This window comes from Eublepharis macularius, chromosome 15, assembly GCF_028583425.1.
Source record: "Eublepharis macularius isolate TG4126 chromosome 15, MPM_Emac_v1.0, whole genome shotgun sequence".
NCBI lineage: Eukaryota > Metazoa > Chordata > Lepidosauria > Squamata > Eublepharidae > Eublepharis > Eublepharis macularius.
In genome coordinates this window covers 36,267,881-36,283,742 of record NC_072804.1, presented here as the reverse complement: position 1 = coordinate 36,283,742, position 15,862 = coordinate 36,267,881, and the positions used below count along the sequence as shown (strand labels likewise).

The following is a 15,862-nucleotide window of genomic DNA, read 5'->3' as shown; positions in this document are numbered from 1 at the left end:
CCGTAAATCTGGGTCAGTCACCCAGCCTCATGATTAAGCTGCCCTAGGCAAACGTGTTCCCTGGAGTTGCCTCTTCCCCCTCTACTGAAAACTAGATTCTACAGTAAGTTGAAAGGGAGAAGTTATGGCTCAGTGGCAGAGCATCTGCTTGGCATGCAGAAGGTCCCAGATTCGATCCCCGGCATCTCCTGTTAAAGGAATCAGGGAATAGGTGATGTGAAAGACCTCTGCATGAGTCCCTGGGGAGCTGCTGCCAGCTTGGGTTGACAATAGTGACCCTGCTGGACCGAAGGTCTGGTTCAGTATCAGGCAGCTTCACCTGTGTTCCTCCTCAGATCCGACCCATAACTGCTTGTCTGTGCTTGGTCTCTTTCCCAGGGCAAATGTCATAGGATGAACCCTGCTGGACCACTCTTACTGTCTGTGATATCGTGTCTCCTGTGGCTCTCCCGGGGCTTTGACCCAGCTCCCAGTGCCTGCTCCGCCTTGGCCTCCGGGGTTCTCTACGGCTCTTTTTCACTAAAGGACCTCTTCCCCACTGTCTCCACTGGCTGCTCGTGGACCCTGGAGAACCCGGACCCGACCAAATACTCCTTGTACCTCAAGTTCAACCGGGAAGAGCAAGTCTGCACCCACTACTCGCCCATGGTGCTGCCACTGGACCATTACCTCTCCAATGATACCTGCAGCCAGCCAGAAGTGACCGCCGTGCCTCGAGAGGAGGAGCAGGAGGAAGGGGATGTCCGGTTGGAGCTTTGCCAAGGGGAAGGCCCTTTTGCCTTTTTCCATTTCGACAAGAACTTTGTCCAGCTGTGCCTGGCTGAAGAACCCGAAGCAGCCACCCGCCTGCTGCCCCCCGACGCTGTAGAGTTCCGCTTTGTGGAAGTCCTCCTGATCAACAACAACAACTCCAGCCAGTTCACTTGCAGCGTCCTGTGCCGTTGGCTGGAGGAGTGCCTCCGGCTTGGCACCGGCCAGCCCTGTGGCCTCTCACAAACAGGCTGCCTTTGCCAGCCTCCCCAAACCCTACCGGCCCCTCCTCAGCTCGACCAGACGGTCTCCAACGCTCTGACGCCTCCGGCTCCCAGCAGCAGCAACAGCCAGTGCTGCGTGACAGAATTGCATTCTGGGAATGCGAATGATGTATACTCTCCAGAGATTAAGTACGGTAAGTGCTCGTGGACATGGGGCAGGCGGGTGGCAGCATGGGGGTCTTCCTAGAGAGGTTGCTTGTGCAAGAGCTGTGTTGCCTCACAGGGGTCCCTCTGGGATAATTTAATTTAGAACTCTTCCTTGTGGTCACTAACATTGTTTTGAATCCCTTCTTCACACAGGAAAACTACCCTTTTATTAGACCCATCCCCAACTGACAATTTAATTTGCAAGGTTTTGAGTTCAACAGGACTCTTCTTCATTTTGGATTTTTTAAAGAAAAAGCTAGAGAAAATATATTCAGTAGGGGGCAGGCTAGAGGTCAGATCTGCAGTTTGTCATAGTGTGAAGGTGGTGAAGAAGTGCTTTAGGGCAGGGATCCCAACTTTTTTGAGCTTGTGGGGGCGTCTTTGGAATTCTGTCACTGTGTGCTGGGTGCAATCACAGATTGGCTGTCTGTAGAAGGTGGAACCAGCTCTAAAATGGCTGCTGCAGGAAACAGAGCCACACACACAAAGGAAGCTGAAGTATGTGGAGAAGAGGGGTAATTAAAAAAAAATACACCGGGAAAGAGAGGTGAGTGAGAATAAAGTAAGCACTGTGGTGGCGGCTGCCATTGAAACAATGTTATTTTAATTTGTATAGTCGAACAGATCTTCAGGGGCCCCACAGGGCCTCACCCACTTTCTTAAAACACTTGGTTGGCATCAAGAAAGGTGTTGAAAGGCATTATGGTGCCCATGGGCACCATGCTGGAAACCCCTGCTTTAGGAGCGCATTAGGTGAGATTACATCCAGTGCATGAGATCTGGGGTTGCACAGAAGGAGCACACGCATGGTTTCTGATTTCTGCTGGACACAGAGACCGTGGTTAGAAGATATGTGGGAGGTCCTTAACCCTGATCTTCCCCTTTTAAATGTTAAAGTTAAATGCAGCTGCAGGCTCCCTAAAATTGAGTTGGGACTCTAGTGCTGTAGACCCCTTGCTTTTCCTCAATGTAAATCCATCCCCATAAAGCAGAAAAGTGATGGAATCTGCATCACTTTTATCACTATTATGGCATCTGCGTGTTTTTCTCCATGGGAAAAATAGTCACTTCAGAGGCGTCATTTAGATTAGGAGAACAATACCCTCCCCAACACCATTCTTTGATCTGTTTTGCCCCTCCCCATAGCTGCTTTTAACTTATAAACAAAAAAACGTGGAGAATCCTGCCCATGGGTCTTGCATGTTATTTGAGGCTTAACAAGCAGCCAGTGAATTAATACAACAGTTCTTAGGTTACAATAGTTCTGGTAGCAGTGGAGGCTTGCACAGCTGAAAGAATATGCCAAAATTCCCTGCCTATGGAAAGGCAGGGAGAAGTCTAGCCTTTTTCCTGACAGATGAACTTTCTGTGTGCAGGGGATTTTTTGGTTGTGGAGAGCGTTCATCACCCACTTGCAGTCTGCAATCCAAAAACAGGTTAACTTCCAAAACTGGGACTTACTCAGACAACCCACTGTGCTACCCCCCCCCCACCTATTTTCAGATTTCCTGAAAGAACTACCCTTTGATTCACTTCAGACCTTGAAATAGATTCTATACTGAGTTGTGATGATAGCTTTAAAAGAGTGTTGGCAGTCCCTGGCATAGTCAGAGAGTTTGTCCTGGCTCTTTTCCAACTCTACATGGGTGCTTCTGTGAACTACTGTAGCGGGTGGGCATCTTTGGGGTGTAGATTTCATCACTCCAGAGAGAAATCCACTAGAGGGGGTTGCGGAAACACCCTGAAATTCTCTGTCCATTGTGAATTGAGATCTCCAGTATTGATACACCTGTGATACATCTTTACTACGTAAATAAATTCAAGATCTGTGATTATGACGTGGATATTGTAGTTCTGCTCCACCAGCAGAGGTGCTTTCCTACAGCATGAGCCATTCCCTGACGCAAAGTATCTCTTTTTGATGGAGGAAAGTGCCTCCACGAGTGGAACAAATCTGCAGCATCCAACTGATTGTTGTCACTATGCTCTCAGTGTGAATGGTCCTTTGCTGAGGAAGTTTGGGAAAAAGGACAGGCCCTGCCCCCAGGAGCTTACAATTTAAATGGCGAAAGGTGGGGAAATGGTCAAAAGAAAGGAAAAAGATCAGCAAGCCACAAACATGAAACCAACACCATTCCTTATGCTGCAGTGTAGTGTGGTGAAGTGATTTGAGTGTCTGACTAAAATCTGGGAGACCCAGGTTCAGATTTCCTTACTGCAGTGGAAGTTCACTGGGTGACCTCGGGCCAGTCACATTCTCTCAGCCTAACCTACCTCATAGGGCTGTTGTGAGGATACGGTGGAGGAGAAGGGAACAGTGTAAGCTTGGGTCTCCTTTGGGGAGAAAGGCAGGGTATAAATGAAGTAAATAAATAAATTTAAATTAAGGTGCTGTTTTATCTATCACATTTTGATCCTGCCCTTCCTCTAAGGTGCTCAGGGCAGAGTTCTCCCCCTCTTCCTGTTTTGTCCTTATAACAGCCCTATGAGGTAGGTGAGGCAGAGACTGTGAGTGATTGGCCCCGGATGAGTTTCATGGCTGAGCGGGGATTTGAACCCAACTCTCCCTGGTACTGGGCTACACCACACCCACTGGACTGAAGATGCAGTGTCTTGCATACAGAGGAGTACAGATACTGAAAGTCCTGTTGAGAACTTTTGGTTATGCAAAGGAGTGTCATATGTGAGAGGCAGAAGCAGCCAGTTGGTTAAGGCAGCAGAGTTTCTTTGACTGTCTTGGTATATGGAAGTTTTAGAGCTTTTAATTGGCTGTTACGCGACTGCTGGGGGAGAATCTGTAGACCTACCCAGATCTGCTCTTCCCACTGTTATTATTCGTTCTTAATGAGCAGTTTCAGGGGCTCTTCGTTCACCCTCCTTGGTCCATCTCTTATACGTTATTTGTAAATCAGTTCCTCTACCCCACTGCCATCCATCACCGTAGGCCTTGTGCATTTTTCGAAGTGAATGGAATGTTCATGAATCTTCCATGACGTCACTGCAAATCAGTAAACAGCCCAGTTGAGTTGGAGGACTTGCTGTGGGTGAAAGCTGGTTTTTATTCTGTTCTACAAACAGCCTCACAACCATTCATTGTTGATGAAGATGAGAGATGGCATCTTGTGTTAAACCATTTGTGACGCAACAGAGACTTGAACCTGATTTTCTTGCATTCATATTCCAAAGCCTGCTGAATTCCATGTTGGTAAAAGACTAATCTTGTTGAATCCCAAATTTATCTCTTATCTTCAGAACCTTAAGGACAACCCTGCCAGTTCAGGTTGAAGTCCTGCCTGGTCTAGTATCATGTTCCTGACTTTGACTTGACAAGTATTGCCAAGATGCTGACAAATAGGGTCACTGATGAATCTGATCCTCTGAAGTATGTGATTTGTGATGACTCATATCTGTTGATGCAACTTTTCTCCGTGGTGCTGTCTAATTTTTTTTTGTCCAAGCTAGTGACCATCACCTCACCTTGTGGCAGTGAGTTCCACAAGGTTGTTATGCCTTTTATGAAGTACTTCCTAGGTTTGGCCTGAATAGTCTGCCAGTCAGTTGCCATTGAGTGATGCTGTGTTCTGGTTTTGTTGGGGGAAGGGGGAATTGTGCATAGGCACGACTAGAACTCATCCGAGTGCTGTATGACATACTCAGCTGTTTTAAGCGAGAGGTCTTTTTTCCAGCAGAGGAGCTGGTGCCTCTTAAACTGGTGTTGTGCCACAACTGAGCTGCTCCGGCATCTCCCCTGCCCACCTTCCCTGCTCTTCGCTTGTGAGGATCAGGTGAATGCAGGGCTCCTGTCGCTCTCCATTGGTGGAGACGTAAAAAACAATTTACGGGGAAAATGACCCCTTTTCCCGTGGCAAATTACCCTTGACTGTGACAGCCCAGGTGCCTGTTATTCCAAGCCAGAATATAAAGACGCTGCAATTCAGCCCAACCAGACTATTAACCAGGCGGAATGAGGCCATTTGCTTGTTAGAGGGTAGCATGAGCCGAAAGTGGAATTAAGCCTTTCTCACTGGGCCAGCAAGCTCATCTTGAAAGCCTGCCTTGACGTCCCTGCTGCTGCAGCAAGAGCCTCTTTGGAGAGGTTGTTGAATGCTGGTGCTGGTGAATATAGTTCCAGGGAATTACGTACCAAGCAGAAAACTCCCACCTCTGATCAACAGGACTGGGATGGACGTGCGGGGCACCTTACAACTTTGCAAGGTGAATGTCACAAGAGGCTATGCTAAACCGGTTTGTGAGTTCCTACCTAGTGCGGGCTTCCGGCAGAGGTCTTGTGCTGTTGGCTCTTATATTTCAGCAACAGAAAGAAAAAAGTGTATTGCATGCAGCCAAAGGCCATCACAATTGAACAAGTAAAACACACAAGTAAAGCATGAACAAAGAGCAACAAGTGACAAAGCTGTAATGCTAAAAGCACATAAAATTACATTGAAAGACATAGCACCATTACACACAGGTGAAGGCGTCTCAGCCATTAAGTACAGCTTGGGCCCAAATTTTCTTAATTGCCAAGGCGAACTGTGCTAATGTATAAAAGATGTGCAGATCCAGATCGGTAAGAAGGAAGGTTAATTTCTTGATTTGGAAACTTATGCACACTTTTGGTGTGTCCAGATTGCACCTTTGCAGCTGTGTCCAAGGACGACCCTGTGGACATTTTGTCGGGAGGAGCAAATTTCGCATGAGGGGAATCTTAAATGCACGTGAACGTAATAGGAGACTAGCCTGGAAGGAACCCTGCAGTCATAATGGTGTGTGAGAGAGAACGGGAGGGGGTGGAGGAAGGCACGTCTCTTTGATGCAGCCCAGTGCCACTCTCTGCCCCCTTCCCTCTTTGCTCTACCTACTTCTTGGCACTGCTTGTTGGCCTTTCTCTCACCCCCTCCTCTGCTGAGCCAGGGAGCTCCAGGCTAGGGGCACCTGCTTTGCATTTTGCTGTGGCAAGCATGTGGGATAATTTGCAGTTGCCAGCCCATGATTGCTTTCGAAGGGCAGTGGCTTGAACTCTGTGTTACCTTCCTCAAATTATGTTTGACATTCAATTAAAACCTGGAGGCACCTGGATGTGTAGCAGGGAAGTTGCAGCGGCCGGGAGCAGGAGTGAGTGTGTGTTTTATTTGCAGACTCATCACCTGCTTGGTCCTTGGGAACTACACTCATCTCTAGGAGTTCAGGGGGCGGAGGTGGCTGAAGATGAGCTGGGCTGAGGCTGGACGTTAAATGTCCCACCTCTTGAATTTTGAATAAGACCCACCTTTTCCTACAGAAATTATGTCCAGCCAGCGGAGTCTTTAGAGGGCATCTCTTCAGAGTTAAACGGAGAACAGGGGTTTGTGGGTCAGATTCACACAAGATGAAGAATGCAGATTGGGTTCGGGATCTCCACTAGGGTTTCCAACACTAAGTGGGAAATTCCTTGACATTTGGGGGGGGAAGCCTTGGGAAGGGCAGCCATTTTCTCCAGGGGAATTGATCTCTGTAGTCTGGAGATCAGTTGTAATTTCGAGAGATCTCCAGGCCCCATCAGGAGGTTTGCAACCCTAGTTTCCACCCCGTGTTTTGTGTAACATTCAAAGGAAAGAGAAAGAGGTCCTCCTGCTCCATTCTCCACCAGTTTCTTCTTACTGGGCTGGGCACCTGCTCTTTGACGGCGGTAGGACAACTCTCCGCTGGCTTTAAAAGAAGACCAAAGGTCCCAAGTGTGGGCAAGAGGCTGGGTTGTGACTGGTGCTCATATCTTGCCTTAGCTGACAATTCACCTAAGCAAAGCCTCTGTCCTTCAGTCTTTCTATCTTCAACATGGGAAACAAGGTCCCTGACTTTCCCAGCAGCCTTGTTGAAAAGATTATTAAGATTAGAGATGGGCACGAACCGGGGAAAAAATGAACCATGTGGTTCGTTGTTCGTCAAATTTCACGAACCACAAACTTTCACAAACCTCCCTCACCGGTTTGCGAACTGATTCGTTTGATTTGTGAAAACGTCACATCCAGGTCAGAAAATGGTCACTTCCGGGTCAGCAGAAGGTCACTTCAGGGCCAGCAGAAGGTCACTTTCGGGTCAGCAGAAGGTCTGCAGGAAGTCCATCCCCTGTGGCCTTGGAAACTGATTGATCAGCACCAGTCTGTCTGCAGTGACGAACCAAAAAATGAACCAAACGAACCAGCCTAAAGTTTGTGGCGGTTCGTCAGAAATGGGATCAGCTGATCCGCTGGTTCGCAAACCACAAACCTGCCTGGTTTGTCATGAATTTTGGTTCATATTTTGGTTCGTGCCCATCTCTAATTAAGTAACTGATTCTCAAGAACACTTTGACTGCTGTGTGCATATTTAATTTATTTATTTACAACACGTATACCCTACCTTTCTGCCCAGTCAGGGCCACCATTGTTAAAACAGCATAATAAAAATCCATGGATAAAACCATTTAAAAACCAGAGCTGAAAAGACATAAACAAAATGCAGCAAATTAAAACATAAGACCAGAAGGAGGGTTCATTGAGAGAATGCCGGAGCAAAGAAGTCTTCACCAGGTGATGGAAGACTGTAACAGAAGGGAACAGACAAATAATGCTGGGGAGGGAATTCCATAATCTTGGTGCCAGGTACAAGACGGCTCTTTCTTTGGTTGTTTCCCCACATGACCTCAGAACACAGAGGCACCTGAAGGAGGGCTTCAGAAAGTGACTGTAGCAATAAGGTAGGTTTTGTATGAGAGTAGGCAGTCCTTAAAGTATTCTGGTCCCAAGCCTTATAGGGCTTTAAAGGTGAACCCCCAGCATGAATTGGGCCCAGGAACAAATTGGGAGCCCGTCTGAAAAACAAAACGGCATCGAGTGAGACATGGAAAACTTCTTGACCCTTAATTTCTCCACGGAGGATATTGTACTTTGCTCCTTGGAGCCGCAAAGGTGTTGAACATAGAAAACTATCTTATGCTGGATCCGTCCATTGATCCATGCAACCCAGTGTTGTCTCTTCTGACTGACCATGGCTCTTGGACAGAGAGAAGTCGTCCCTAACAACAGCCCCCTGAACTCCTTTAACTGAAGAGGCTGGATACAGAACCTGGCCCTTTGTGCATGTCCGGCACAAGCCCTGCCACGGAACCACAGACCCTCCCGTTTGCTCTGGTGACTATTTCAAGAGTTCTGTTCCCAGACAGAGCACTTCTGCAGCTCAGGCAAAGGAAGGGAGGCCCCTGCCCCCCCCCCAAAGCTCACAGTCTAAAGTTTACCAGAAGGGGAGAGAGCAGAGAGATGGCAGGGACCAGCAAACACATGAAGGTCATTTGTAAAAGGTCATTGCTAGAAAATCTGGCTACACTTTCACAGACACTGAGTAATGCCCTTTGCAAACGGATTTAACTGTGTGAAAAGGCAAAATCCACTTGCAAACAATCTCTGAAGCTCATTGAAAGTGGGTTGAAAGCGCCTTATTCAGTGTGTGTGAAAGCACTCACAGGCCTCTTCTACACCATCCCCAGGAAATGTTGCCTTTCATTCGCTTTGCACACTCAAGTGTCTGGGTCCTTCTGTGCGATCCCAAGTGGAGCAGGTGATACAACCAATAGAACCAGGTTCTATTGGTTGTATCACCTCTCCTGGATTGGACTGCTTCAATCTGCAGGGAAAAAAATGAGGGTGGGGAGTTGAATGTTTGGGGGGGGGATTGCTCATAGGAGAATAGCCCTTGAGGCTAGGTTGTACGTTTGCAATTGATACACTATTTTTCTGTATGCTCTGGAGTGAAAGGGTCGCCCCCCCCCAGGGAGCATTCGAACTCAGAGCACTCCTCCTCTGCAGCCTGGCATAGCAGAGCCAAGGGATGGCTTGGCCTGTTGACGCTTAGTCTCTTGCCCTGCAGGTGTTCTTTGACCTCACAGGACCAGTAAGTACCAGGACGAGGTCTGCAACCTTGCAAAAGCAGAGTGGCTCCGGTTCCTTGTTTGGTTGCTCCCCAGATAAGAACCCTCCCCATGTGCCTCCTTGAATTCCAGGATGGATCAAAGATGGGATAGAAGTTAAACTATAAGCGTTGCATGGGCGCTTGGGTGAAGGCTATGCTTTGAGAACGTGCTCCAAGGGGCTATTGTTTTTCAGAAAGTTGGAGGTGATTGATAGCTAGCTACTCAATCACCCGGCTCAGGCTGCTGGCAGAGGGGTGATTCGGGACATGCTGGACCAGTGAGGCGACTGAGGCTGGCATCTCTGGCATTCTTGATTTTGTAGTTCTGTGCTTCGATGGATCCCAGCTGCCTTTTCTCTGGGCTGTGTATATATCTCTGGCATCTCTTCCGGTCCGTTTGTCACTGTGGCTCACAGATGTCATGTAGTTTTTCCACTGCCCGGGTGCAGCTTTTTGGCACACAAAGTCTTTTCTCGTGCGACGCAGGAAAATCTTCCCAGAACCTCTGCAGGGCAAATGTACCGGCTGCGGCACTAAAGCGTGAAACTTGTGCAGGTGCTCTTTGTGCCACGGATTGGCAGGGCTTTTGGAAACACAAATGCAAAGCCCCCCTCAACTCTTTTCGCTCCCCCCACTCATGCCAAGGTGTGCCACCTGCCTGGGAGATGGCAACAGCGCTGCAGAGGTTAAAACGGAGGTAGTTGAAAGCAAACGGGTAGCCATGGCAACGGCCATGCTGGAGAGAATTGGCTTATATAGAGATTATTAAGGAGAGGAAAATATATGTATGATTTTCAGCTTGGATTTCAGGGGCTCAGGCTGAGCTTATGGAGAACAGCTCAGTGGTGGTGGGGAGGGGATGCTGGCAAGGACCAGTTCCTCAGTAGGACTTGTTTGGTAGTGGATCCTTTCTTTCTTGGAAGGCAGGCTTGCCACAGAGGTGCTGCTTTGAAGAGCTGGGTTCAAGTCTCTGCTCTAGACAGACTTGCTCAATCAGAAGAGGCCTCTTGACATCACACGGTGGGCAGAATCTGCTGAAGAGAATCTGAACATAGGGGTGCTTGGGCTCAGCAGCCGTGGGCCAGCTCCCACTGAGCAAGAGCAAGGGCCGAGGTGGTAAGTGGCTGGAAGGTCTCTGTGCAGGACCTGGCATATTCTTGAACGGAGTCTACATCCATTCAGAGGAGTTCGTCTGTAGTTGCAAAACAGTAAAGAGTCCAGGAGCACCTTTAAGACTAACCAGCTTTATTGTAGCTTAAGCTTTCGAGAACCACAGCTCTCTTTGTCTGATGCATAACCAACAATAAAGGTTATTCTTAAAGGTGCCACAGGGCTCTTTACTATTTTACATACATATATAGGACTGCATGGTTTGCAGTGCTGTCTGCAGTGGTTACCTGATGGCCTGCTGGTTCATTGTAGGGCTGAGTCGGAAGTTGGGCCAATTCTCTCTCTCTCTCTCTCTCTCTCTCTCTCTCTCTCTCTCTCTCTCTCTCTCTCTCTCTCTCTCTCAAAATAGGGCTCTAAGGGAATGAGAGGCAGTTTCCTGAAAACTTCCCTTCTCTACTTTTGTGTGTGTGTGTTTATTTTTCACTGGGAGTGGTGATTGTGCATTTCCCAGCTTCCAGGCGCCATTTTTCATCTCTCTTCTGTAACACTTGCAAGAGGTTGGGCAGGAAGCATTGCCCTCAGTCTGTTTTGGCTTCAGACAGGGCTTTTTTTCATGGGGAACGTGGTGGAACAGAGTTCTGGAACCTCTTGAAAACGGTCACATGGCTGGTGGCCCCGCCCCCTGATCTCCAGACTGAGGGGAGTTTAGATTGCCCTCCGTGCCACTGAGCGCCACCCGGTGGCGTGGAGGGCAATCTAAACTCCCCTGTGTCTGGAGATCAGGGGGCGGGGCCACCAGCCATGTGACAATTTTCTCTGAGGCCAACCCACTGAGTTCCACCACCTCTTTTCCCAGAAAAAAAGCCCTGGCCTCAGATATCATGTGGCCAAATCCTATTGGCTAGGTGGCAGCCCTGTGAAGCCCTCTGCCATTTGGGGGGAGGGTAGTGGGGGAACAGGAACTTCTTGCAGCAGCAGAAAGCACAATTGCCAGCACCAATAACTGGGAAGAATATTTGCCCTGTTGTGCAGCTCTCCCAAAAAGAACCACAAAAGGAGAAAGTCCACCAATGGGTTGCAAAATAAGGCGGCAGTGGGGCATTTCATCTGAGCCCCAGTTCGAACCTTTTGTCAAATGACAGCTGGTCACAAAAGGTGAAGAAAACCTCATCACTGCTAAATGGGTGTTGGGCTGACCATTGAATCTACTGATAACTGGGACTGAGCCCAGACCTGAGTTTGAAACCGGGGGCATCTTGTATTGACCTCAGAGGGAAGTGAATGTGTATTCCAACCTGACATGCACCAGATGGTTGGTTAATGGCATTATCATGTTGGGCTATAGCTGCAAAGCATGCTGGGAGCTGAAGGGGAACTTTGCCAGGATTGGGAACAGAGTTGGATGAAACGCTGGAGCAAACCCACAAGAGAGGCAGTCTGGGCAGAGTCCCTGGCATGGCATTTGGGGAAGTTGTTCCAAAAGGGAATGGAATGAGTTTGCAGGTGAAAGGGCAAGAGAACTGAGAAGGGAAGCTGGAAGATTAGGAGGATTCCTGGAAGACAATAGAGAGCCCCACAGGCCGGCCTATAGTTTGGCCATTGCCCCCAGGGCAATCCAGGTCTAATCTAGAAATCCTTACAAGGAGCGCCCATGAACCCTTTGGGGATAGAGCCCTTCTGGGCCCTGGCAGGAACTGGCCGGTCCTCCTTCCATCAACCCACGGCCTCATGTGGCAGTAGAGCAGAGAGCAAGAAATGTGACAAAAATTTGAGTCCTCAGTGAGCCCAGCATTTTCCCTGATGCTGTTGAGCCCTGATCCCATTGCATGGTCCTCTGTACAGGCCTGGCTGCTTCCTCCTTGGGCAGCATCACCTGAGTCCTCCGGGCTTGTCTTCCTCCCACAACCCAATGTGGAAGCTTGTTGGCTGAAGCTGGCAAAGTCTGGTTGCAGGGAGACATTTGGGGAGATGGGGAATCCACATCTCTGCAAGACCAAAATCCTACAGAAGAACAGTAACGGGAACGAGGGAATCTATTCTATCTTGTAAGATGGAATAGATTCCGTCTCCTGGAGCTGGCAGGGGACTCTATTTCCTGCAGTTGGCAGAAAGATGTTTTTAATGGCACACGTATGCAGCTGAATGAATGCTTTCAGCGACAGAGGCGGTAGGGCACGGATTATAGAGTTAGCGGTGAAAGTTAGTAAATTTGGACCCATTTTATGGAGCCCATAAGTGTCAAGACAATCCGTGCAGCTGAGGGTAGCGATGGAGACTGAAGGAAATGCACATAGCACTGGTGAGACTCTGTAGCTCAGGGCAGGGTGTTGGCTTTTCCTTGGGGAGGGGAAACATGAATGGGCGATGTCGGTTCATTAGATGCAGTGGCTAGCAGTGATGCCAGCTACATTTGCTGGGAGGGCATCACATTGCAGCTCTCACTGCAGCTCTCTTTGTCAGATGCATCTGACAAAGAGAGCGGTGGCTCTCGAAAGCTTATGCTATAATAAAGGTGGTTAGTCTTAAAGGTGCTACTGGACTCTTTACTATTTTGCTACTACAGACTGACATGGCTAACTCCTCTAGATGTACAAATCCCTGGGGTGCTGGATCCCATGAGTCAGGAGCTCTGAGCTGTTAGTGTGCAAGATTCCAGGGAGCACAGCATAGGACATTATACTGACTCACGCCCCTCCCCATGTCCACATCTGGTGCTGTTTCTCTGCCTTCCTGTGTCTTCTGCCCAGGGACTCTTTGATAGCGGCAGCATTCCGCCCAGTGAGCCTGTTTGCTTTTTATGTTGCTGTTTGTTTTTCCTGGGCACAATGCATCTGCCGGGCTGGTTGCGACCTGTTTGCGGGTGGGAAGCCTGCCACCTGCCCGGACATGCATGCGGGCTGGCATGCCCCAGATGGCAACTCTTGCCCACCAGGGCCAGATGGGGAGCTTGGAATCACAAGTGCCAAACAGCCCTGCTTTGTGTACTTGACAGATTGTTATCAGCAATACTTGACGCGTCTAATAATAATAATAATAATAAAAGCCTGGAACAGCCTCTGATGGCTAAGCAGGGGATACTTGTGAAAGCCTGCTGATGGACCCGAAGGGTGAGGGAAGTTAATTAAAGGCAGTGTGGCTGCCTGCTGGGACAGCATGTTTGTGTGCCTGGCTTCTAAGAAACTCATTGTTTCCTTCTTTACCTGGCAATGGAAGATGCCTCTTGACTTTTCAGGCAGGGCAGAAGGACCAGGTGTTGCATTCAGTGGGCTTTTTCTGTTCCCTGTGGCATGGAATTCACATCAAAAATCAATCTTGTGTAGGGCTGTGTGGGAGATTCCCAGATATTCTCAAGCAGATTTCTGCTGTCCCAAAATGTCCTGTCCCTACTGATGACAGAACCAGGTTGCTGGAGGTCCCTTTCTTATTGGTAAGACAGATCCAGAAAGGGCAAGGTGTACCTGAGGGAGCAGGGACCTTCCCAGAGCAGTTCTGGGGAAGTGAAGCCGCCCGAGAGGCCAGGCAGCCCCGGAATGGCTTTTCTCCTGGCCCTGCATGCAGCTCCCCATTTTCTTGTGCATTTAGTGGAAGTGATTCTGGCGTTGCTGCAGTCCAATGTCCTTCCTCGGGAGTAGAACTATTGGAAGGAGAAGCCTTGTGTTAGCAGGGGAGGGATCCACCTGCTTGGGCTCACCGCTTTCAATGCCCTTGAGGTGTCAAAGGTGCATACACGGAGGGTATAGGGGGTCCTGGGCTAGCCAGGTGGTGAGCCGTGGTGCACAGTAAGAATAGTGACTGGGTCCCAGGGTGGCTCAGTGACCTGGTCAGGAGGTTGACTCCTGTTAATTCTTGATATGGGAACATGCAAGGGATTGCTTGCTGGGCTGGAGGGAGTCTGGTGGTCCTTCCAAGAACATGAGGGTGCACAGGTGCCCATAAGAGTGCCCAAGGGTCCCCAGCCTATGTAATGGTCACATACGGCTTGCCAGTTATTCACTATCTGCACTCTGCCCAGTTGGGATATTGCCTAGATAGTGACTCTCTGTTGGATACTTAGGGGCTTTGGGGAGGGGGCATAATGACATGTGGGGGCACTTTGATCTTTGCAATGCTACCTTTCATAGAAGAAGCATACCATTCTTGCTTGCAATCACTTTTGGTTGCTGAATATTTGAGGTTTGCTCCCCTAGCACATTTGGTTGCTGAATATGGCATCTCTGAGAAGCAATGCTTGCGTTTTAGAGAGGTCTCCTAGGCTATGGGGAAAACCTTGCACACGGCTTCATTTTTATTCCTGCAGCCTCTCCCAAGCCAGCTCTGTTGGGTCCAATTTTAAACTAGCCCTCTGGTCTGGCATCTCTTCTCAAAGGGGCCTCTTTCTACCCTGTCTAATAGATTCTTCACTCCTCCTGATAACCCTCCTCTGTTCTATTCCTGGCTTGGTGCCGCCCATTTTCCCTTCTGTCCTTCCCAGACGGCACAATCTGGCCCCCATTACGGCAAGAGATGACCATCTCTGTTCCCCTTCCTGTATTCATCATTACGAGCAACCCTGAGACACCAGGGCCATGTCGTTCTGTTCTGTTGTGTCTTGTGCAGAAAGAGAAATGGAGCTCAGAGTGCACCATTAGGACTGCTTACTGTAAGGGTACTTTTTAAAAATTGCCCATTTAGTAATCTGGCCGAGGTTTGTGATTGGGGATTTTTTATATATATATTTGGAGTGGGGTGTATATGTCAATTTTTTTCCCTATAGGGGAATGACCCCCCCTTTCAAAAACGAGGACAGAACTTGCACAAAATTTGCAATGCTAATTTCTGTTTTATGGGTAAGAACATCAGAAGAGCCCTGCTGGATCAGATCTGACCAGCGGTCCATCTAGTCCAGCATCCTGTTTTACACAGTGACCAACCAGTTGTCCTGGAGAACTGACAAAGGGTAGAGAGGCTAAGTTTGCTGCCTCTGCATACTCGCCATGGCTAGTAGCCACTGATGGACTTCTTTGTCAATTTCACCTCCTAGCTTGGGGGGAGGTGAAATTGATGAAGGTCAGTCAATTTAACTTGCACAGGCTCTCTGCAAAAAGAATAAAAAGGTAACTTCCCCTTGGTGCTTTCATACCAGCTATTCATCGATCCTGCGATGGACTTAACATTAAAAAAGAAAAAAGAGGGGAGGGGAGAAGGAACGGCTGGATAGACAATCACAATGAAGTGAGAATTGCAGTGGGAGGGATTTTCGCTCTCTCGTAAAAAACCTTTGCTTTTTTCCTTCTTCCTGTTACGTTCCCCCCCCCGCCCCCGCCCCCAGCTCCCGGACGAAAACCTGAGCTGAATGGCTTTTTGAAAGAGAGAGAGATTCCCCGGCAGAAAATCTCATTGAGCGGCTGTTCTTGTAAGATTACCCCTCCTAGGGAACCTTGCGGGAGCTGATATGTGAAGAACACGTGTTGGACATCTCGTGTAGTTTGGCTCTGAGAAGCTTACCATCAAAACAGATTTAGTCATTTGACCAGTCCAATATTAAGTATTTTAAAAGTAATCTTAACATCAACTTGAACAGGTTTGAAATATATGCATCTTTCACAACTAAATTTGTTAATTATTCTTATGAAACAAATGAACCTTAGGAAAAAAATAATGTAACAAAT

General features: G+C 48.5%; 1 protein-coding gene across 1 annotated transcript in view; it reads left to right on the top strand.

Moving 5' to 3' along the window:
• The first annotated feature begins 384 nt into the window (after window positions 1-384).
• Window positions 385-15,862, top strand: part of ADGRB2 (adhesion G protein-coupled receptor B2) — a 114,577-nt gene continuing 99,099 nt past the window's right edge. Inside the window, exon 1 of the mRNA XM_054999374.1 lies at window positions 385-1,168. Within this exon, the coding sequence (XP_054855349.1) occupies window positions 394-1,168 (775 nt within the window). The 5' untranslated portion in view covers window positions 385-393. The remainder of the gene's footprint in view (window positions 1,169-15,862) is intronic.